This window comes from Rhea americana, unplaced genomic scaffold (assembly GCF_003343005.1).
Source record: "Rhea americana isolate MKP2758 unplaced genomic scaffold, rheAme1 scaffold_257, whole genome shotgun sequence".
NCBI classification, from domain to species: domain Eukaryota; kingdom Metazoa; phylum Chordata; class Aves; order Rheiformes; family Rheidae; genus Rhea; species Rhea americana.
In genome coordinates this window covers 823,073-846,761 of record NW_028186376.1, presented here as the reverse complement: position 1 = coordinate 846,761, position 23,689 = coordinate 823,073, and the positions used below count along the sequence as shown (strand labels likewise).

General features: G+C 46.0%; 1 protein-coding gene across 1 annotated transcript in view; it reads right to left on the bottom strand.

The window, feature by feature from the left end:
* DISP2 (dispatched RND transporter family member 2) overlaps positions 1–7,102 on the bottom strand; it is a 27,326-nt gene extending 20,224 nt beyond the window's left edge. Inside the window, exon 1 of the mRNA XM_085307396.1 lies at positions 7,023–7,102. Within this exon, the coding sequence (XP_085163522.1) occupies positions 7,023–7,102 (80 nt within the window). The remainder of the gene's footprint in view (positions 1–7,022) is intronic.
* Positions 7,103–23,689: the final 16,587 nt, after the last annotated feature.

The window sequence follows — 23,689 nt, the reverse complement described above, 5'->3', positions numbered from 1 at the left end:
GAGCACTGGAACAGGTTGCCCAGAGAGGTTGTGGAGTCTCCTTCTCTGGAGATACTCAAAGCCCACCTGGATGCAATCCTGTCTAACATGCTCTAGGTGACCCTCCTTGAGCAGCGGGATTGGACTAGATGATCTCCAGAGGTCCCTTCCAACCTTACCTATTCTGTGAGTCTATAATTCTGTGACTGGTTAATCTGTGTGCTATCAAAAAARCCCTACACACCGAACTGACTAAGGCTGCACTGACCCCAAAAATGCCTTATAAATTGTCTAAAGGGATGCAGCTGGTCAAGGTGTCAGAGAATTTCAGCAGCATTGTGTTATCTTATGCTCAGAGTTAGAGCACAATATGGAAACCCTGAAAGACTGTTTGTTGTTCAGAGCACATGCCATGGTATCTATAGCTGCTCTGGGGTCTGGCATCTAGAATTAAGTATGATGAATGATTCAGGTCGTCCAGAATCACAAAATGTCTGAAGTCTTCAGCGAATTATGAGTGCTGGAGCGAGACAAAAATGAGATGAATTTTAGCCTGAGGTAATTGATGGAATGTGAAAAAAGAAGGCAAAAAAATTATTTGAAAAGGGAACGTTTTCTAAACTTTGTAGAATTCATCTCATATCTTTCTCAGACAGCTAGTGGAAAAAAGGCAGAATTTTAGCAATTACAATTTTAACAATTACAGGTTATGAATCACAAGACAAAGCTGAAGTTACCTAGAAGGCACGTTGGCCTGTGTTGTGGCTCTGGAGTGATCAGACCCCAGCTTTTGCTCTGCATGGCAACTTCTACCCTCCAGCATGGGGGAGGTAATRCAGACAAGCCAGAAATGACAGTTGTCCCCAGAAAGCACAGACACTTTTTCTAATAGGAGGATTTACAGCCTCTGACAGAATCTAATCCATGATCCTGTAAATGACTTTTGGCCAGGAATCTGGCCATGACTTTGCCTGTCAAACAAGAACAGCAATTTCATACATGATGGGGATCCTCCCCAGAGGACCACTGTGTTAAAACCTCTTCAAGAGACCGTAACATTGTCCAGACAGATAATAAAACTTTCGTTTTAGCCTTGGATATTAAAAATGTTCACCAATATCTCTACTGAAACATAGTTTAGATATCATCCAATTCTAATTTTAATTTTCAGACTAGAACACAACTGCAGGACTGTTACAGACATGAGCCATGTTCATGGGTGCTCATTATAACACTATCTTCAGAAGTAGTAACCAATATTCAAATGCAAATTTTTCCAACAGTCAGGCRGTGCAGGAGTTGGGAACTACATGGAGGATTTTGTATGGAGATGTGAAAGTCCTTGTCTGGATATTTTTTAGTAGTGGCGAAGAAAGGAGAGAAGAAATAGCAAAATGATATCAAAATAGTCAGAAAATATCAGCATCTGTTTAAGTGAGCATCTTTGCGTCCTTGGGAGCAGATAGATAACTAAAGGGAGCAAAGACAGAATCTATGAGACTGGTTATAGGGCATATGTTTCCTATGACAATAAAAGTATAAAGTGGCTGGAAAGAAGTTTAAGCTTGCACTGATGCTGGCACCAGAAAGCCAGTCAAAAGATGTGTGTACATCTTATTGAAATGCGCTTGGCACGTTGCTCCCTTTGGTTCCAGTGTTCAGCTGCTGCTGCTCCAAAATATGAATTACTAATATAAACGTCAATTAATTCAGTGCAGTGAGAGGAAGTGCCGTTTTCCAAGGAAGGAGCTCTTGAACAGATTGTGGCAACAATATGCCATTCACCTGCAGAATTTATCGAAAGAAAGAATATAAAACACATAACATGACCTCCTTACTGACCTGTCACAGAGGGATTAATGGCAGGATTGCCCAGATGTTCAAGTAAGTGATTTATGATATATTGCTCTATATTAGAGTAGCTTACAAACAGAAGAGTACAAATTTACCATTGGTACATATGAATGCAATACCTGAGGCTATAAATCAAATACCAGCAAAATTGTTTATGAAATGTAATTTAATGTCTTGCCAGGCCTTGTTAGAGCCTCGTTAAAGTCATCCATACACAGGAGGGTTCAGGTTTCTAGCACTACAGAGGGCAGATGCAGGACAGACAGATACAGGGAAGATTGTGTTCTATGGGAGTCTACATATAAAATGGCATATTTAAGTATTAATTGGCTCATCTATACTAAATATAGAACCAACCTGACTGAGACATATTAACCCCCAAATTGCCCATGGCTCTGGTGAGTTGCAGTGGCAGAGTTCAGTTGGGAAAGCCCACCTGGACAGTACCACTTTCTTGGATTTAAAGTTTATTTCATCTCATTAATATCCTGCCAGATTTCCAGTGACTGAAATTTAGGTGGATTTTCTTTTCAGGGTTTGTAGCTTTGTAGTAACAGAATGCTGGATCAGCGAACTTTCACCAGAGAGCCAGAAATGTGGTTGTGTTATACTTTGGCTAGCTCTAGATATTTCCTTACCCCCTTTTTGAAGTTTCTAAGGTACTCTGTTCTCTGAACCATGATCCTGTCATTTTCCCTAATTTAGGTGCACTTTAAACACGTGATGGTTTCCTTCAACATAATAATTCACAGAGACACTGCTGCACTTCTGGTAGTCCCACACCTGTGAAGTATTTGGGGGGGATAGTTCAAAGTAAAGGAAAAAAACATAATTCTTTTTCTCTTAAATTGTTGGATTTGCATGGGAGATTGCATGGGAGAACAGCAAAGGCTGTTCCTTGGCTTTTCATACCTGACTTTGTCTAGTAACTATGCTGCTGTGTCTATTTGCCTCATCTAATGGTGAATATGTAATGCTGGACAGAAAAAGATTGGTTCCACTTCTGAGTGGGACTTGGAATACTTCCAAGCACCAAAACACACTTTGAAGGTGGTGAGGGAGATATAGGAAACAGGCAATGAAAAATTCCTCCTCCAGAAAGCCCTCAGCTACAAAACCTCCTGACAGGGAAAACAACCAACAAACTCTTGGATATAGCAGACTGCTCCCAATTTTTGTGCACATATGTTAATTTATTTGATGCTAATAGTTCACATGAAATTGTTTACCATATTTGCTGTCAAATAGTGTCAAGTTCCAATCTTCCTCCATATGTTGCCTCTTAACTCAGTCCCCCGGCTGCTCAGTAATGTCATATTTTAGAACAACTTTAGCTAGTTCAGATCACTCACTGATGACTCTTCTTCATTATCTTTTCTCATGTTAAACAATTTCAGTTCTGTCAATCACACTCCAGATATAAATTGCCTTATGCTCTGCTCTCTCTAACTCCATGATGATGTGACCTTAGTTATCTGACATCTCCAGGGAAATGTGGAACTCCGGAATAATGATAGGTTTGGATAATCACTGGTGTCAGTTCTGCAGATTTCAAGCCTTCAGTTGCTACAATCTCAATTTGCCATAGAGCTGGCAGGCTTAACATTTTATATGGTCAGGTCAGTGCCAGAGATGTAGGCTGGTCCTGGTTTGCCTGCCTAAAAACACATAGCTATTACTTTTTGAGGCCTCCAAGACCCTGAGCTATATTTGAAGAATGGTTGTGTGGGAACTTCTGCTATCTATTTCTTGTCAAGCTGGAGAAGAGGTGGGCAGAGCCCTGGGCTTACAAATCTGCTTGCCATGCTGACACTAACAAAAACTAACATCAGGGAAACTTTTTTTTGCTTATTCCCAGTCCCAGCAGTGTCAAATATTTGACATCTTTGGATGGAGCTGTATGGGCAGAAATGGCCTCTTAGACACAGAGAAGCATACAGGAGCAACCTGACAGATTTTTTTTTTCCCTTCAAACTCAGCTAGATGCAATGAAAGAGAAGTGGAGAAGAGAGAGAAAAGGGAGACATAGGGCAATCGATGGACTGGAGTTAACTGCTCCTGTTACCCACTCCAGTGAGCTGTGTTCCTCATACTACCTGCTTCCCCATCTCTTCCCTGAGATGTTTAGACAGTATAACGAACTAATTTATGAAACTGCCTGAGTAGCAGTGAGTGCAGCAGTGCTTTTTTGAAACAAATATCAGGGCATAGGCAGCCCACCTGATGTAATGGAACCAGCAAAAAGACTGAAGCTTCTTCCCATAAGAAGAGGCAAGATACTATCAAGACTTCGAAAGAGACAGCTTTCTCCTATTTCACTCCTGCTGGGATGCGGAGCAGTGATACAGGCATTGCAGAGTTTGTGGCAGGAGCCAAGGGCCGAATGCTATTGTCACACAGAGCTGAGCTCAGGCAGAGGAAGCTTTGCACAGCAGGGAAATGACAGCACATGGCCACCTTGCCTTTTCTGGGTCACTCCATTTCTTTGGCACATCTCTAATCTTGCTTCCTCTAAGCCATGCAGCAGGAGACCGCGTGTATCTCCAGGAGAGGAGAAATGGGCAAAAGACATCCAGCATTTTGAAGGAATGACTTCTTCATCTGTATGCCTAATTCCATCCTCACTCCGAAAACCAAATCTATAAGCATTTCCAAGCATTCCCCACCACTACCTTTTTGAATAGAAAAGTTATTTCACCCTTTGCATGCTAAGGAGAGGATCAGAGAAGCAGCACTTTGCATATGAAAAAYGGGCAACTCCACCAAATGAATGGAGATGTATGATGCCTGACTCAAAATACAACTTCTCCCACTGATAGAAGAATCTCAAAGGGGAATAAAAACAAGAGAGCAAAAGGGATAGATTCTGTATCTTGATTACAAGAGCCCTTTTTCCCAAGGGACCTTTGCTCAATTGGAGATTAAGCACTGCAAAATTTCATTCACAAAAAAAGAAGGTAGAATTTTTTTTCTTTTCCCCTTTTTTCTTACTCTAGCAAGGTTTTCCGTGCATATCAGCTGTACAATTTTTCCCAAATGAAAAGGAAGAATCTTTCTGAACTAAAACCCTGTCAGCTTACATCTAGCTTGATAGCTTTTTCTTTGGCAGTTACGAATGACTTTTTAAGAATGGGTTTTGCAGAAGAATTTAAATAAAGGTTTAGAACTGAAGTTATAAAAAATAACTTTCTCAAGGTATTTTGAACACAGCACCAGTAGTACCGCAGTGGGGCTCTAAGAGAAAAAAAGTGCTTCTTTGATTGCACTTTTTAAGAAAAGTGCCCTCTTTCAGCGATGAGGGTAAGGTTCACTGCATTTCACTCTCACCTAGTTATCTAGGTCTGCTGTCTAGCTGACAGGAGGAGATGGGCACCTCTAGAGGCAATTCATTTTCTCCTTTTGTAGGGGTCAGTCCTTGTGCACTGAAAATTTCTGTGCAGTTGCTAGTTGTTTTGCTTTTTTCTGTGTAGCAGCAGGATAGTGTAGCATGTATCCTTGAGAAAACCTACAATCTTTTTAGCAAGATTCTTGAGTTTGTTAAATCATCATGAAAAATTAATGAGACTGCAAAACTCCACTTCCCACGTACTCTAGTGAGAAAAGTTTAGCTTTACAATTCTATCCATTGACTCGTCTGAAGAGAATCTTTTCTTTACTCGAGACAGCTACTGCTGCTACGGGTTTAGGTATGTTTGATGGGATGGGCACAAATAGCTTAAGCATCCCCACCCAGTCTTCACTGCTAACATATGTTTGGATGTAGTTTGCCATATGTACACTGGTGGTGTAAAATGTGCCAGTTAAATCCTGTTTGCTAACTCCATTTTGAAGAAAAACAAATAGAACAATACATTTCTATCCTAATCTTTAAAAGGCCAGAAGGAAGTTAGTGTTTTCAAACACCAATAGCTTTCTGATGATAAATTCAGTAGAACATTCACTAGGACCAGAAGATGGGGACTATAGAGCTAACCATTCAGTGGATATATGAAGATAAATATGGATAAATAAATAATTTACACATATGCATGGTCAAGAGTGAGAAAATTATTTTTGTGTACTTTATTGCTATAAATTTTAATTCTTGCATGAGCCACGTGAGTGAAATTCAAAATACACCTATTTAAGACAGTTTAACTCCTTTGTGCAACTTCCTCTTACAGACTGCAGCATTCATTTTAATTAACCTGTTCAAGTGAGTAAGGACAAGCTAATGGGGCTTCATTGATAGCTCATACCCATTGAATGCCCAAGATTTAAAACATTGACAGTGGTTGTGTAATAGTTACTCAGCAAGCTCTGAAACCTGAAAGCATAACATCCTCTGGCTGAGATCTTTAAAGCTACCTAAAGAGATGTGACTGTCCAGTTGGTTTCCCCGGCAGGTGGGGACATCTYGGTATAAATATACTCGATTAGACAGAAGAGAAATGCTTCAGCTTTCAGAATAGATTTGTGCATTGTTGACCTCAGACTGTGCATTGATCAAAACGAAAATCTGAAGAACTTGGAAGATCTGTTGCCTCCAGTCTAACAAATAGCAATACTCTTCAGTCACTGGAAGTAGCTCCTGGTTTGTGAGCATTTTTTTTTTTTTGAGGTTTCCAGAATATTACAATGATTGTGGCTACCTGCCTGGTTTAGTACACCATGTGAGAGCATATGGCACAGGAGGGGGAGAAGAGTAAAGCTGCAGTATTTTATAGAAAAAATCTTTTGAGCTAAAACCATGCTTGTCCATCAACCAGGGTAATGAGGGCTCTACTGAAAACCTGCCAAGTGTGCTGCCGGCAGATAGCTCACCCACTGCTGTGGAAGGGAGAGCTCACCAGGTTGCACGACAGAAACCTGCCAGGGAGGCCAAGCTCGGCTGTGACCCACCAGTGCCAGGGTCCACACAGGGGTCTCTGTGGCTGCATGCAGGAGCACCAGGAGCTGCATGCAGGGCCGCGAGGGGCTTTGCCTGTTCCACTCTCTCCAGGAACGGGAACGGCAGGCAGGACACACCTCACCGGACCTGCAGGACCGTGCCCATCCCCGCACCCCCCACCCGGGGACTATCCGCTGGTAGCGGCCCCTGCCGCCCGCAGAGCCCCCGCTAGCCCAGACCTACGGGGCACAACCGCTGCTTGGGCTGCCGCTGTCCCCGCTCCGCGCCACGGCGCCCCCCGCGGCGCCACTTCTCCTACCTGGGCGAGCCGGGGCCCCCGCCGCGGCGCGTCCCCTCGGGCCGCTGCTCCCGCCGCGCCGCGCCCGCCGCGGCCTCCATGGCGGCGGCGGGAATGGCTTTGCCAGCCGGTGCCGCGGCCCCGGCCAGACTCCGCGGCTCATTTTCCACTCGCTCCCGGCCTGGCAGCGGCGCCGGCGCCCCGCGCGGCGCTTGCGCGGCCGCGGAGGCGGGGCCCGCTCTGGGCCGCCTGTAGGAGGCCACCTCGGGCCACTCTGGCTCTCCTGCCGTCTGGGCTAGCCCAGCCCCTGGCCCTGCGTGACAGCGTGTGGAAGCCAGGACCCTCCGTGCTATACGGCAGCACAAAGAACCAGAGTCCTCTCCCGCTGTCTCCCACTTCCTCCCCTGGCCYCAAATGCCCTACTCCCAGCAAGAGAAGTTTTGGAGGGCCAGGGAGGGATCAGACACCCAGGCAGAGGCTCCCTACTCCCCTAGAGCTGCAGCTCTGCTCTGGCCCCAACGGGAAGGCTGAAGGGAGCCCTCCAAGACTGCTCCTGGGTAGTAGGCACTGGGCAGCGTTTTGAAGTGTCSGTGTTCACCCTTGTGATTTTGTCAGCATTAAATAAGTAAAAGAATTGTTGGAAACAGATGGTAATTTTGAAATAACTGAGTTGAAGTCACATGAGCAGCGTGTCATGGAGAACACACGAAGGTCAGGCATTTTCCCTTCCCTACAGGACCCTGCTAACATTGTTCACTGAAGCTGCAAAATTGCACTGGGTTGCAAGGTAGCCGTGCATGTCCCCTTGGTCACAGGGAGGAGGTCTTCCCAGGGAGCTCACAGATAATGCATGGCAGCTGCTCCTTATACAGCCTCTCCCCTGCCAATGGCTGTGACATTACTTGCAATGATCTCCAACGGGCTGGCCTGTTGGGTGCTGCCCATGTCTAGGGCACCAGCCTGCTTTGCTAAGTGTTAGCCACCGAAATGTCACTTACCTGGTAGGGTCAGATACACTCCAAGTAGCAGCTACAAAGCAGCTTATATTATGTGACCCAGCAGGAAAGACTGAAAATGGTGTATCTGCTGAAAAGACCTGTTAGGATTAATGTGATGACAACAAGGTGGGTGCAATTTCCTTTATTTGTGATGCTAAATAATAATGCTTATAACAGTAATGATAATGATAAAGTTATGGGAACTGAAGGGATGATGAGAATAGACTGAACTGCAAACACCCCACGGCTTCTGATAGACAGGCACATCTTACAATTTTTGGTTTGGCTCAGYCTGGTGTGTTAACTCCTTGTTTGTAAAGTGGGGGTGATAACAATTCCTCATTCTCACAGTTTCACAGTTTTTCTGTGTGACCTGTGAGGCATTTTACACTTTTTTTTTCTTTTTTAAACAGCCCTTACACAGAGCCCGCTGCACAACTCATAGCTGCTGATAATGGGAGCATGAAGCCATCAGTGGGTCTGCAGTGTCCTGCTTGGAGCAGTTTTTACATGGCTAGGGTTGGAGTGGTTGATTATTAAGTTGCATGTTGGCTTTCTTTTGCTCTTTGGCAGTGCAAGAGCTGGTTCTTTGCCATAGCAACCCAGCTGAGCCCACATCCGAGGCCTGTCAGCGCATCAGACCAATGGGATCCAGCTGGTTTCCGTTGTCCCTCCAGCATGAAAGAAGGTGGAGGAGGGTGAGGGAGACATATGGAGAGAGAGGTGACAAGAAAGACTAGAAGCAAAGGGAAAGACAGCCTACAAGAGAAGTATAAGTTAAGGAATTCAAAACAAAGCAGAGACAGTAATGGACATGTGTGCAAATGAGAAAAAAGCCAGCAAGCAGAAAACACAGGATAGGAAAGAGGTGAATGGGATAAAAATGTACAAGGGGTGCTGAAAGAGGTGGCTGAGGGGTGAGGCAGGTTTGTGAAGCTGGTATGCTGGGAGAAAAAAAAAAGAAAGCTTTTATCATCCAAGACAGCAGTTTTCTGCTGGTGTCTCTGAGAAACACAGGAGACCCAGCAACTACTCCTCATTTCATGTAAAGCAGTCAAGAATGGCAAGCCTGTGGTGTCTAGTCTTGAACCCACTAGGCAGGGCTCCACATCTCTGCCAGGAAAATGCTCGGGTATTCACAAATGGACAAAAGTCAGAAAGTGCAGCCCTCAGGAGAGGCAGGGAGACAGTAATCTCCTCTCTCCTTTCTACTTGTTGCCTCCATGGGCAGCAGGGCTGGGTGGGAAGGCTGCCCATGAGACTGCGTAACAGAACCCAGGGAGGAGAGGTGAGTACTTTTGACACTAATTTGTGTTTGTAGCAACTGAAGACCGACCATCATTAGACTTACCTCTGCTGATGGACCTGCAAAAGAGATGAAAGAAATCATTTTTCATTTGAGCTTTTCATATGTTTTTTGTTTGAAGCATATCTCTGCTTTGTTTTGCATATCTTATTGTTCCTTGCAACCCCCTTGCTCACCATCTGTTCTCATTGTTTTCACAAATAAAAAGCAAAGCATTGTCCTTCCTACTCTCCTGTCTCAAAAAAAGTCCAAGATAGAAGTTTGCACTATTTTTCACTTGCTAGGTATGCAAATTCATGAAAGTTTGGAGATTCCTCACTCTCCCAAAGTCAGTAACAAGGCTCCTTTTGACTTCATGTGCACAAGCCATGCTTCAAATGCTTGCTGAGCCTTAGATCAGCGTTTTCTTAGAGAAGTCTAAGAAGGCAGAAACAGGCTTTGCTTTGACAGGTTGGTAAATGTGACTGAAAGCACCTCTCAGTATTTCCCAATATATTTGGTTTACTTTGTCTCCTTACAGTCACCATTCAGTGTGGATCATTCTACAACACCCTATCTTAGCACAGTTACTTTCAGCACAATTTGTTTTATTTCATGGTAAATCAACATTTCCCCAAGCAGAAATTAGCTTGGTTCACGATGTCCTGCCTCCCATCRGCAGAGCTCAGCACTTCACACACCAGTTGTGGCTGGCTCAGCAAGGCACATGCAGCACCCAGGCACGCCAGCATGCTGGAGCATGGCAATCCAAGCCTTGGAATGGCTCCAGCTTGCAGTCTCTTGGCTGATTCTTAACATTTGGCATAGACAATTTTGGCTTGGATATCTTCAGTTCATCTCCACTGAAGCTGTCACAAGATATCCCTCCCTACATTCTGTCCTTCTTGCTTTTGCTCCCATTCCTCTATGGACAGGCAGGAGAAGAGAACAKGCAGGGATATGTTTGTACAGACTGTCTGTGCTATCAGAGTATTTGGCCAAAGGCATCCTAGTAGCTCACCTTTGCTACTTATGCAGTGGCAACACTGCTCTCTGAGACAATTCTAGCTCTTGAACTGACGTCATGGTTCTCTGGGCCATGCTGAGCATCTGTCATCCCTGTTGCTACCTTGCAAGTTTTAATGAGGCCTTGACCATTTCTTTTTACAGAGGTAAACCTACAGCCTGCCTTTCTGAGTCTTGGATATTGGCTTTGGCATCTGTTTCTCCCTTTTGCTCCCCCAGAAGATGCTTCTGGGTTTGGCTACCTTTGGAACAGCAGCACAGGCTATTTGTGRATTCTGAATGATTTAACTGTTTGTTAAAGAGTTAAGGAGACTATGTTGAGTGGCATCACTGGGATAACATAGTGAGCAAAGATAATGAACATGTGCAACACCACCTGCCCTTCCTGCCCAGAACTCCTGGAGCTACATGTGCTCTTCATTTGCACCCTCTCAGACAGCTGGCTCCCTCAGAGTATGATAGAAAGAAAAATACAACGTCATCAACACTTTGGGAAAGAAAGCCTGGGCTTGGGCAAAACCTGAGAGCATCCCAGTAACAGCCAAAKGATCCCTTACCTGAATCTGTAGTGGGTTGTTTGATATGGGAGATCACTAACAAAGTAAAACACTTGGCAAAGAGAATAAAAAGTGAAGCTGCTTTTACTCCAGCTGAATTAACCTCTTTCTTATGCTCCACTGTTACATGTGCACATGACTAACACTGCTATATGTCCAGACAGGTGCTACAGGCGAAGACRGTCCAGTTCACAAAAATACCACCAAGCTGTGAGTAAATGCACATGGTTATGCTTTAAAACCAGAGAGAACTGTGATGATCATCTCACCCAGGTATAACACAGGCCATCATGTTTCCATCAGTCACTGACAGGAAACCTGGGAGCTGCTGTGGTGGAGAGGCATGCGTGTGGCRCTGCCCAGCTGTGAGCAGAGTAGTGCGCAGAGGTTGCAGCCATAGTCCCTGCATGGGCATGCAAGCAGGACTTTCTGTGCACCCAATCCACTTAGAGCCCAGTAGCTCTGTATGAGTAATGCAGGTGGTTTGGTGGATCCCCCAAGAACCTGGGCCAGGAAACAGAGGTGCAAATGTTACCTAAACACTGGTACATCTTCTCATTAGGGCAAATCCACAGGATTTTGCTTCCCTGATTTAACTGATCCGCAGCAAGCAGCACCAGTGTGTACACAGCATCTGGCTAACCTCTGTCTGAGACATTTTGCCACCAGCCAGCATAGCCATSTTGCACAGCAATGGTGCAAAACAAGCCCTTGCCATTCTGGCCAGACACCCCCATTCTGCTGCTTGCCCGTTCTGCTGTGTGTGTCTGTTTTTTTGAGCAGSAAGTGCCAGCACAGAAGATAAAACAGCAAGTCCTGCAGTCCTTTTGGCAATAGATACAAACAAGCTGCTCCAAATACAACTATGTTTGTACCACGGCATCCACATCCAAGGAGGAGTCTGGCAGGAAACAAGAGCTTCTTCTAGACCTTTGCCTGAACCTSCTGCTTGGGTGCTCACACATACCTGCAGGCAGTGCTGGGAACAAGCAGCTAATGCAGCCAAAGTGCTTGAAGCCAGGAATCCCTTTCCTCAAAATCTACTTAGCTCTTCCACCTACACGAGCACACACCATCGGCTAGAAGCTGTGACTTCTCCATGCTTGACCAGTTTGAGACTGGCAGAACAGATCTCTGTGCCCTTGTAGGGAGGCATGTGCTGATCCCAAGAAGATTGCATCCTGTTAAGGAATAAAATCTAAGAGGGAACAGGAAGGATGGGTAAGTCGGGCTCCCAAATTGCTCTGGGATCATAGGTGATGCCCATGAGCCCATTTCTTCAAACTGAGACCACCCTTCTTGCCCACCAGACATCCATCCAGAGAAAGTACTGTTTTCTTCCACAATGCAAAGCCTGGCTAACCACTATGAGTGGGCAGTAGGATGGAGGCAGGGTAGTCTGGAGCAGTCCTTTTGGATGGGGATGCATCCCTGCCTCTTGCAGCAGGCAATGCCACCGAAGGGCTCAGGAAAACCACTCTCAAAGCTGGCTGCTTGCAGTGGTGACAATACCACAGTGTAAAAGACAGTGCTCCTTCCAACAAGACTGCTCATACTATGAGTTTCATGGATGGCTGAGCCCTTGGGATTAGAGCGGTCAAGGCAAAGTGGGACATTACTGTGCAGCCCTGCTCAATGGCAAAATGCACTGCTTTGGTTTGCAGCGGTGTGCTGGTTTCCAACCAATGTGCAATGTCTCTCAGATTTGCAGCCAGGTATGTTCGAACTCTGGCCTGTCACAACTCACCACAGCAATAGAATTACACGGGTTTTCTCCCCTCAAAGCCAGTGGCAGTGTGCTACATGCCTCCCATGCTGGAAGATTTCCACAGTTACAGCAGCAGCAGTCCTAGGCTCTTCTGCCTCATAAACCCTTTTTGCCTCAGCCCATGAAATTAATTCCTTTGCCAGAACACAAGACCATAGAGGGGCTGTCACTGTGTTAACAAGTCATTCACCTTCACTGTCCAGAGCTTATTTTACAACAGCAATATAGGTGAATGTAGCTACTCACCTTCTGCAACAGCAGGAGAGTTTAATTTAGATAYATATATGCGCTTTAGTCACAGTTTGAATGCCAAGACCTGAGTCAGATCCGTTTATCTGAAGAACCACTTACATCTAGGCAGACATTCATGCCAAAAACATCAAAGCTGAGTGCCTAAAGAAGAGGGCCTCGAGCCATATTTGGTCTCCTGCATAGAACGGGTCTGATTTGCAGAGCGCTGGTAGCATAACATGAGCAATGCGTTAGGCCTGCAGACATTCACCTTCACTGGAGACTCTCTTGCACCTGCTTACAACTCCATTTACATGGAGTAAATGGATTAGCTACTCTGTGATTGCTTTTTTCTGGTTTGTAGGTAAACTGATAGTATGAGTTCTTAGTAACAAAACCACTAAAAAACTAGGATTTAATGCCCAATTTCTTAGTCTCTTCTTACATCCACACACAAGCTCACCCACTTGTCAAGGTTAAAACTTTAAAGACTTACCTGGACAAGCAGAGGGGTAGTCTGTAAAGTGCTGAGTCTTCGCCTATGAATGCTTTCCTATATATGTACCACTCAGGGAGGGTCTGGAAAGATTGATCTTATCCAGGGGCTGTGACTGATGAGATTGGGGATTAAAAAAAAAAAAAAAAGAAAGAAAGAAAGAAAGAAAGAAAGCCAGGTCAAGGGTAAAACCAGCCCTGATCTATCTAGCCACAGCAATACAGTCATGCGACTTCTGCATGGGAACTTGTGCCCTGTCCCACTGAAGCTAGGGCAGAGGAGAGGAGAACTAAAGTGAGTTAGAGGCAGAGAGCTAGTCAGTGCTATGGAATATTGCTTTTTACTTTAGAAGGGTTTCTTGTTCAAAGTCATTTGTTGGGGATTCTTTCCCAAGTGGGCCTGGAGGAGCTGTTGTCTTTCAAAACTTGTGCAAAGTTGCCTGTGCTGTTAGGAAGCAGCCTCCACACACAGCCAGGAGAAGTTTTTACAAAGGTTCAAGACGAGTGCTCTAATCTCTTCACAAGCTGTCTTTCTGCAACCTGTCAAAGAGCCAGAGTCTTTCCTGAGCTACAGCTCCAAATGGTGGCAGTGAGAGTAGGAGTGGTGAACACCTCAGCAGCAGGCAAATACTATGGTGTCCTGGTTAGGGGCAACAATCTGCCCTGCAGCTCATCTCTACTCTCCAACTTGATGCCAGGAGAAGGAGGGAGAGGTGAGGAGTGTTCCCACATCACAGCACATCCTTGCACCCAGCAAATGCCCTCTTCCTGCCCTTGATCCTGTTAAGGTTGCTTCTGTCTCTCCTCTAGGCCGGGGCACAGGAGCAAGCCGTGCAACCATGGGAATGCTGCTCCTGAGTGAGTCTGGCTTACGGCAATTACAGTTTCTAGGCACAGTGCAATCTGAAGCAAGTAAGAGATGTGATTAATTTGTGGTGTGTTTAAAGTGGCAGGAGACTCCTAAAGACAGAATTCAGCATTCTCTTGGCAGGGAAAAAATCTCACTGTAGAAATACTGTACCATTTTTTGCAGTGCCTTGTGCTGGGAACCCAGCCACATTTGCTCTGAAGCAGCTGGTATGTTCACACCATTTCCTAGTGTGATTGACAGGGAGCCAGTTCCCTCAGAGCATCCCAAGACATCCAAGACATCTTCATCCTGTTGTGGGGTAAATATGCTTCTTGTCAGTGTTTGTGGATCAAGTTCTCAGCCTGGATAAGGTCAGAGAAGAAGCTGGGATATATCAATGTATCTTGACTAACTGAGTCTATCCCAACACCTTATTTAGCTTTGAAAAGTTTTGAAACTTGTGGCTGACTTTGAGTGGCACAGAAGATCTTGCAGACAGTCTTCACAGCATGGGCCTGCTGGTACTCAGCCAAGTTCATTACGCCAGGTCAACCAATGCTTCAGAACTAGTCATCCCCTTCCCAGGCTCCTGCTGTTCATGTCATTCACACCCACATTCACAGCTTGATTCTTCAGGAGACAATGAAACCAAGTCTCTCCAAATTGCTGGCGTATCAGTAATTGCTTTTAGGTATTTCTGTGCTTGCAGAAGCAGGAGAAGCAAAGGAGATCTGGCCATCATAATGGCCTGAATGGGTGAAACTCCCTCCTTTTAAACCCTGAGACTAAATAAAGGTATGGGACTGATTATCTGGAATAGGAGGATTACCATTAGAAGAGCCCTGGTGTAGCATCAGCCACACTTTCATAGAAACATAGAATCAGTAAGGTTGGAAGGGACCTCTGGAGATCATCTAGTCCAACCTCCCTGCTCAAGCAGGGTCACCTAGAGCATGTTAGACAGGGTTGCATCCAGGTGGGCCTTGAATATCTCCAGAGAAGGAGACTCCACAACCTCTCTGGGCAACCTGTTCCAGTGCTCTGTCACTCTCACAGTGAAGAAATTCCCCCTCGTGTTCAGGCTGAACTTCCTGTGGTTCAGTTTGTGCCCATTGCCTCTAGTCCTGCCGCATGGGACAACTGAAAAGAGTTTGTCCCCATCCCCTTGACACCCTCCCTTCAGGTATTTATAGACATTGATAAGACCCTTCTCAGTCTTCTCTTCCCTGGGCTAAACAGGCCCAGCTCTCGCAGCTGTTCCTCATAGGGCAGATGCTCCAGCCCTCTGATCAACCTCGTAGCCCTCCACTGGACTCTCTCCAGTAGCTCCGTGTCTCTCTTATACTCGGGAGCCCAGAACTGGACACAGGACTCAAGATGAGGCCTCACCAGGGCTGAGCATAGGGGCAGGATCACCTCCCTCGACCTGCTGGCAACACTCTTCCTAATGCACCCCAGGATACCATTGGCCTTCCTGGCCACAAGGGCACCTTGCTGGCTCATGGTCAACTTGTCATCCACCAGTACTCCCAGGTCCTTCTCTGCAGGACTGGTCTCCAGCAGATCAGCCCCCCAGCCTGTACTGGGGCCTAGGGTTATTTCTCCCTAGGTGCAGGACCCTGCACTTGCCCTTGTTGAACCTCAGGAGGTTCCTCTCTGCCCAGCTCTCCAGCCTGTCCAGGTCTCTCTGAATGGCAGCACAGCCCTCAGGTGTGTCAGCCACTCCTCCCAGCTTGGTATCATCAGCATACTTGCTGAGGAGGCACTCTGTCCCTTCATCCAGGTCATTGATGAAGAAGTTGAACAGGGTGGGACCCAGTACTGAGCCCTGGGGGAACACCACTAGCCACAGGCCTCCAACTAGAATCCATGCCACTGATGACAACCCTCTGAGCTCTGCCTTTCAGGTAGGTCTCAATCCACCTCACTGTCCACTCGTCTAACCCACACTTCCTGAGCTCATCTAGGAGGATGTTATGGGAGACAGTGTGCAAAGCCTTGCTGAAGTCAAGGTACACAACGTCCACTGCTCTCCCCTCATCTACCCAGACAGTCATGCCATCATAGAAGGCTATCAATCAGATTTGTTAAGCAGCATTTCCCCTTGGTGAAGCCATGCTGACTACTCCTGATCACCTTCTTCTCCTCCATATGCTTGGAGAGGACATCCAGAATGAGCTGTTCCATCATCTTTCCAGGCATGGAGGTGAGGCTGACCAGCCTACAGTTACCTGGGTCCTCCCTCTTGCCCTTTTTGAAGACTGGAGTGACACTGGCTTTCTTCCAGTCCTCAGGCACCTCTCCAGTTCTCCAGGACTTCTCAAAGATGATGGAGAGCGGCTTGACAACAACATCCACCAGCTCCCTCAGTACCCGTGGCTGCATCCCATCCGGGCCCATGGATTTGTGAACGTCAAGCTTGCCCAGAAGGTCTCTAATCCTATCCTCCTCAACCAAAGGAAAGCCTTCCCTTCTCCAGACTTTCTCCCTTACATCCAGGCTACAGGATTCCTGAGGGCTGCCCTTAGCAGTGAAGACTGAAGCAAAGAAGGCATTCAGTAATTCTGCCTTCTCTGTATCCCTTGTCACCAGGGCCCCTGCCTCACTCAGTAGTGGGCCACATTCTCCCCAGTCCTCCTCTTGCTGCTGATGTATTTGAAGGAGCCTTTCCTGTTGTCCTTAACATCCCTTGCCAGACTTAATTCCAACTGGACCTTAGCCTTCCTCACTGCATCTCTACATACTCTGACTGCATTCYTATAATTCTCCCAAACAGCCTGTCCCCTCTTCCACATTCTGTGTATTTTCTTCTTCTGTCTGAKTTCTGCCAAGAGCTCCTTGCTCACCCCTGCAGGTCTCCYGCCCCTCTTGCTGCACTTCTTTCTCCTTGGGATGCACTGCTCTTGAGCTTGGAGGAAGTGATGTTTGAATATTAGCCAGCTCTGCTGCACCCCCCTTCCTTCTACRGCATTAACTCATGAGATTCCTCCAAGTAGGTCTCTGAAGAGCCCAAAATCTGCTCTCCCAAAGTCCAGGGTTGCAATCGTGCTTATTGCCTTACTTCTTTCCTGCAGGATCCCAAACTCCACCATCTCATGGTCACTGCAGCCAAGGCTGCCCCCAACCTTCCCATCTCTAACCAGTCCTTCTTTGTTGGTTAGGACAAGGTCCAGCAGTACACCCTTCTTCGTAGGCTCCTCCACCATTTGTGTCAAGAAGTTATCATCAATGCATTGCAAGAGCCTCCAGGACTGCTTGTGCCTTGCTGTGTACTCCTTCCAGCAGATTTTCAGGGTGGTTGAAATGCCCTATGAGAACCAGGGCCTGTGATCGTGAGGCTACTTCCAGCTGTCTATAGAAGGCCTCATCAACTTTCTCTTCCTGGTCAGGTGGCCTGTAGTAGACACCCACAACAGTGTCCCTCATTTTAGCCTGCCCTTTGATCTTCACCCATAAGCTCTCAACTGCCTCCTCCTCCTCTACCTCTAGGCAGAGCTCGATGCATTCCAGTTGCTCTCTCACATAAGGARCAACTCAACCACCTCGCCTCCCTGGCCTGTCTTTCCTAAAAAGCACATAGCCATCCATGACAGCATTCCAGTCATGAGAGCTATCCCACCATGTCTCTGTGATTGCAATGAGATCATGGTCCTGCGACTGCACACAGATCTCCAGCTCCTCCTGTTTGTTCCCCATGCTGCGTGCATTGGTATACATGCATTTCAAAGAGGTAGTCATGCCTGCAGGTTTCCCAGGAAGGGTGTGCAGGGGTCTCCCATAGCCATGTCCCAAACACACATCCCCAGCCGTATGCACCCTTTGGAGGCCCCCCAGSCCAACTTGTGTTTTGTTGTCTACCCTGTCTCTATGAYACCTTCCCCCTCCCCTTTCTACATCTCTTGCCTATCCCAGAAACAGTGAAGTTTTGCTGGTGTGCTATTAGTCATGATTTGCAGCAAAAACATGATCTGTACAGCGTGACGAGGATGCTGTGGGCAATAAGTGACTCAGCTCCCACAGGATATTGCCCCTCTAGATTTTACTCATACTGACATGCTACTCATGAGGACATGCCATGGCATACTGTCTTTCATGGAGCACTGGGTTGCCAAGGTTTTGAGAAGGTGGCTGATGCCCAACRTTGTCTGCAGTTACCAGTAAGTGCTAATGCAGCCCTTGATTATTGCAGGCTCCAAGCCATGAGCAGCAAACTAGACACAGCTTCTGTAGGGAATGTGAAGGCAATTATGAAGAGCCCATATAGCTTTTGAAGTAACAGTAACCCCAAAAGAGCCAAGAGACGTGAACTCACTGAATACTCGCTGACTGAATACATGTTAACAACCCTTCTGGTAAGAGGATGTAGGGAGAGTCTCCCAGGGGAGACTCAGCATGTCGCTATCCATCTTGATAGAGGAGAAAACTGCAAATTTTCCCCTGATCTCCTGCAAGTGAGTATCACAAGTGAGTGAGTCTCAGGCATCAAATTTTCATTGCAGACGGACAGGTCAATAATAAACCTGACAAGAAACACATAGGTGGCATCATCTGCTGGCCTTACCTTGGGTCTCTACAGTGATGTAGCTTTGTACTTAAGGGTGATTTTGAGCAATGTGAAGGAACATGTGGATGAGAGACAAGAGCATTTCTGCCATCAGTGGGTCTCTCTTTTCACTAGGCATGGCCTCCATCCTGCCCCTTGCTGCAGCTGACACCACTTGAGCCCTACTGTGCTTTAGGTTAATGTCTTTTCAGCTTGCTGGAGGGGATAAATTGTCATACATGACGTGGAAAACATTTCCTGGGTCTGGGTAACTGCTGCTAGGGAGAAGGAGCAGAGAGAGGGCTTGCTCTACTAATATGTCCCATGCTGCTGGTCCCAAAGTGCATCTTTAAGCAACAGTGAAGGTGGACATCAGCTTCTTCATTTCAGTGATAGCAGAAGCTGCAGTGGCTTCTCTAGACAGCGCCATGCCCCAATAAATGTTAGTGTCTCTTCATCACCCATCCCTGCTGTCTTGCTATTGCTACCACTTGTATCTCACTCCTAAATTGGTGGCTACCTGTCTCCCTCGATTAGATGGGCATCCAGGCACTTTTGGCTGCCCTGAGCATCATCTCTCCCCATTTCCAAGCAACCTGTTACCACCTTTTTTACATGGCCTTGGGAACATTCAGTATCTGGATTTTTCAGGTAGGTGGAATGAATTGAAAAGACAAAATTACTGCTATCCAATAAAGTTAAGTGGAGATATTTCCCCATGCGCACATTTGGAAGTATTTCTTGTCTCACATGGTGAAAAAAAAAATCAAAATTTGAAAGCATTTTGCAAAACGAAGTGGAGTTAAGTCAGGTGAAGCAATCCTCTTGGCATGCTTTTCTCTCATGTTGACACTTCATTTAATTTTGAGCATACTTGAATGCTTATGTAGGTATTTTAAAAATATATTTTGAAACAGAGCATTATCAAACAACCAGAAGGTCATATTTCTTTCGAAAATGCAGAAAGCAGACAGCTGCAAGATTTTAGAATATGAATTTTTTGAAGCAGAAGATTCACAGAGTTTGTCAAATGAAAAAAAATATATGTTTTCATGAACTGACATTTTCCCAATGGAAAAAAAAAGTTCTAAAAAAAATACCAATTCCCTTAAGTATTTTTAGGTGAAGGTAGATACCACCCTAGAGACTTACATCCCCTGCTTTGCATACAGCCAAATGCATTTAAAATATTTCCATATAGCCACTTCCAAAGCCAGCAGCACAGCATTCCCAAGTACATACAGCCCCAGCATCTCCCTCCCGACCTTGAGGTCCCTTATCTCCTGAGCAAGAAGGTTTTGTTACTGGCATTGCTTGCAGGTGGTAATGAGTGCTGCTAGTTCCTTTGGCTTTGTCTGGTAGCTCTGCAGGGTAATATGACCACATTATCACCATTTGGCAAACATAGCCCAGGTATCAGTTACCAGGAGACTCTCAGCCTTGCTAATCTAATTTATTGRTAGTGAGAATAGTATTTAACCATCTGCACTCCGCCTCCAGCTCATTCAGGAGGGAATGATGTCACTCTTTTTAGTGTGACCAGACTAATTTAAGAGGTCTTTGTTCTTCTCTTCCTCATTTGGATTTGTTTCCTGTGATATTAGCAAGAATCTGTGACTAAACATTGCAGTTAGCCTAGAGGTGAGGGGAGAAGGCAGCAGCAAACCCTGTCTAGGGTTCTCCCTGTCTAGAACTGTAACAGTTCTACTGTCTCCCTCCCAGTCTCACAGAAACCCATTCCCCAACTCTGTGGCATTCTGAAACCTCCACTGTGCTGGTTTGGGATGGGGCATTAGTTTTGCACGGAAACCTCCACCACTGGATTTCTACGAATAAATCCATTTTTCAAATGCCATTCTGGCTCTTCAGGCAGGGCTGTGCAGCTGCTGCAGGCCAGCATTGCCTTTTTTGGCACCTTCCTCCACTGGGTAAGGGCACTGCTAATGGATTTACTGGGAAGAGAAATTCAGAAGTCTCAGCTTTTTTGACTCTGTCATTCTGGGGAAAAAATAGTTGAATGACTAGTGGTGCTGGCCAAGAAGTTTTAACATGAGGAGAACAGATGCTTTTTATTTTATAAACTTACTAYGGCATTCTTCATCTTGATGAGTCTAAGCAGTGCTGCAATGCATGTGAAATTTGAATATTCCAGTTTTGCCAAGGACATGTTTCCATTGCACCTGATCAGTGCCTTTGTGCTGTGACTCTGTAGCAAAATTATCCCTCTCCCATAGCTGCCATAAGCCATGGCATGCTCAGTCCAAGAGAGGCCCTTCTTTGCCCTTCTTGGGGGCTGCACAGCCACTGTGTTGGCTTGGGATGGCAGCATGGCATCTGGAGCAAAGCTGGTTTCTACACTGAGAGGTGCCAAGAGAAACCACAGCACAGCCCTGCAGTCCCACTGTATGAACTAATCTAACCACAACCAGGTGAGGGAGACTCACAGAGTGGGGCAGGGGGGAAAGGCTTACTCTTCTTGGTAAATCTATGCTGGAAAGTCATCATAGTTCATTGTTGCTGGTGCCAGGACCATCTAGGAATCTCAACTGGTGCCAAAATCTGTCAGTGAGTCATCAATATCATCCTATGTGCAGTGACCCTCTAGCCACCCAAGCATGGTGGCATTTTACAATCAATTTAACTTTTCCTATATGCTGTAAAACCCTCATACTGATGTCAAAATTAAGCCTAGGCTTATGTGTCATCCCGATTACCTGCCCCCAGTGCCTTGCTGATGGTGTAGGACCTTCCTCTCTGCCACCTCCAGCTACCTTTCTATGGTCCTGAAGACTAGGTGCAGGCAAACCCTGCACCTTTAGTCCCTATCCCAACTCCAACCTTGGCATACAGTAATAACAGGCTCATGCTGAATCATCAGCCCCTTGCCTCTATTGGGCCAGCTCACTGCATACTTCTGTGTCTCCTGTCCAAACCCTAACTGTGACCTCAACCTTCACTGTATAAATTGCCAGTGAACCCTCCCTCTTTAGGCTGTCCTTTTGCTCTGGGAACTCCATGGGCCTTGCTGTGATCCCTGACAAATCAGTCTCCTCAGTCCTTTATGGTCCATGCATAACACTAACATTACCTTCATACACGGTTAACGTTGGGCCAGTGAGTGTTGGCCACCCTAGACCTCCCTGTAGAAGACTGAGTCCTTCAGGAAGCTAGGGTGACTCTCATAGCCTGCACAGAGGTTAAAGCTAGGGTTTTGCTGTGGTTAGTAAGGGACAGAAGAGAGAAAAGAGTGAGCTCTATTGCCAGGTCGTTGCAGGTTCCCAGGTCTAGACAGGAGCATATGGTGGCGATCAGTCTCTTCTGCCTGGCTCTGGGRCAATGAGTGGTAGGTGCTGTGCTGGCTCTTTTATAGCCTCCTGGAACTGGTAGAAAGCTAGAGCTAGCAGGGGTGTCTTCCCTATAATCAATTTGRTGGTTCTGACAGGTTTCTGGGCTGTTGTGAAGGCTACGATTAAAGCTGAAGTTGGAAATAGGTCCTGGCACAATGAAGGAAAGAAGAGCTTACTCTGAAACACAACCTTAATTCTGGTTGTTTAATGTTGTGCTTGACACCTCTGTAAGTGCTAACAACAAGGCCTCTTCCTCTGCCAGAACAAACTCTCCTGCCTTTGTGGAGCTGGCTCCCAGTAAAAAATCAAAATGTCCTATCCTTGAGGGTTTGAGCCACCTACCGTGTTCATTGTTTTGACCGCTGATCAGAGTTGAGCCACCATAACTTTCCTCTCACAAGCTAATTACTGCTGCTGGTACAAGCAATCTCCTTAGCCTTCTAAGCCGTCATAGATGAAACATGTACTGCAACCAATACTAATCTAGACCCAATCCATCACTTGCCCAGGGCTGTCACAACCAGAGAGTTAACCATGAACCAAACCACCACCCTGTATTCAACAGTGAATTTGCACTTTTTGACTTTATAATAACAACCCTAACCCTAGCCATACCACAAGCACTAGCTTTATGGCCAGATCCCACAARATTACAGCTAGTCTGGTCCCCTGTGATGGGAGGAAAACTGGAGATGGCTGTACCTTGCTGATCCATGCCCATGCCAGCTTCTCCTTAGCTCCACAGGCCTTGCAGGATTCAGCAAGAATCAACTTCTTCTGTCCTGATAGCATTAGTGCCAGTGATTCAGTGTCATCCAGGGTGACACCAGTTCATTTGTTGAAGAGGAAATTTGCCACAATATCCCATTTCAGTGTGCTCAGAAGAGGATGAAGAGCAGTTGCTTTGGCCCAAGAACAAGTGAGGAGAATGGAGGCAGGGAGAGAATTTTTCAAATTGTTGAAATTTTTACTTTTTTTTCAGTAAAACGCATGTTTTAGAAATGCTGAAAATATTTCAGCTGACACTTCCAGAAAGAGGTATTCGAAATTTTTTTCAACAAAACTTAAACAACAACAGGTCAAAGGAAGGCTGTTAAGCTCTTTTTCAAGAGACTGAAGGAAATGCAGTATTTCAGGTAGACAGGAGATAAGATTTTTCCTTTTTAACAAGCCCAGCCCTAAGCTATATTTTGCCCCACCCTAATCCTSTGTGCTTGGCCTCTGCAAGCAGAGCAATGTGTCTGGTTGCACTGCAGGGACTGAGTCAGAAGGACCACCAGAATGGCCATACTACAAATCAAGGGCTGCCTAGCTCATGAACTCACACATTGGCCAGAAATGAATGCCCAAGGGAAAAACAAAGAATAGGGCAAGTATATGATGGTTCCCCAACTATTTTGCTGCAGATTTTCTGAGCCTGATGTAATGTGTCCAGTTAGGAAACTTCTCTGGAGTGCTATTTCAAATATTTTTGCGGGCTCCTCTTGGACCTTGGGAAACTTTATGCCTCCATGTGTCCTTTAGCAAGGGGTTCCACAGCTATGTAAAACAAAAAGCTTTTTCTTTCTTTCTTTTTTTTCTTTTTTTT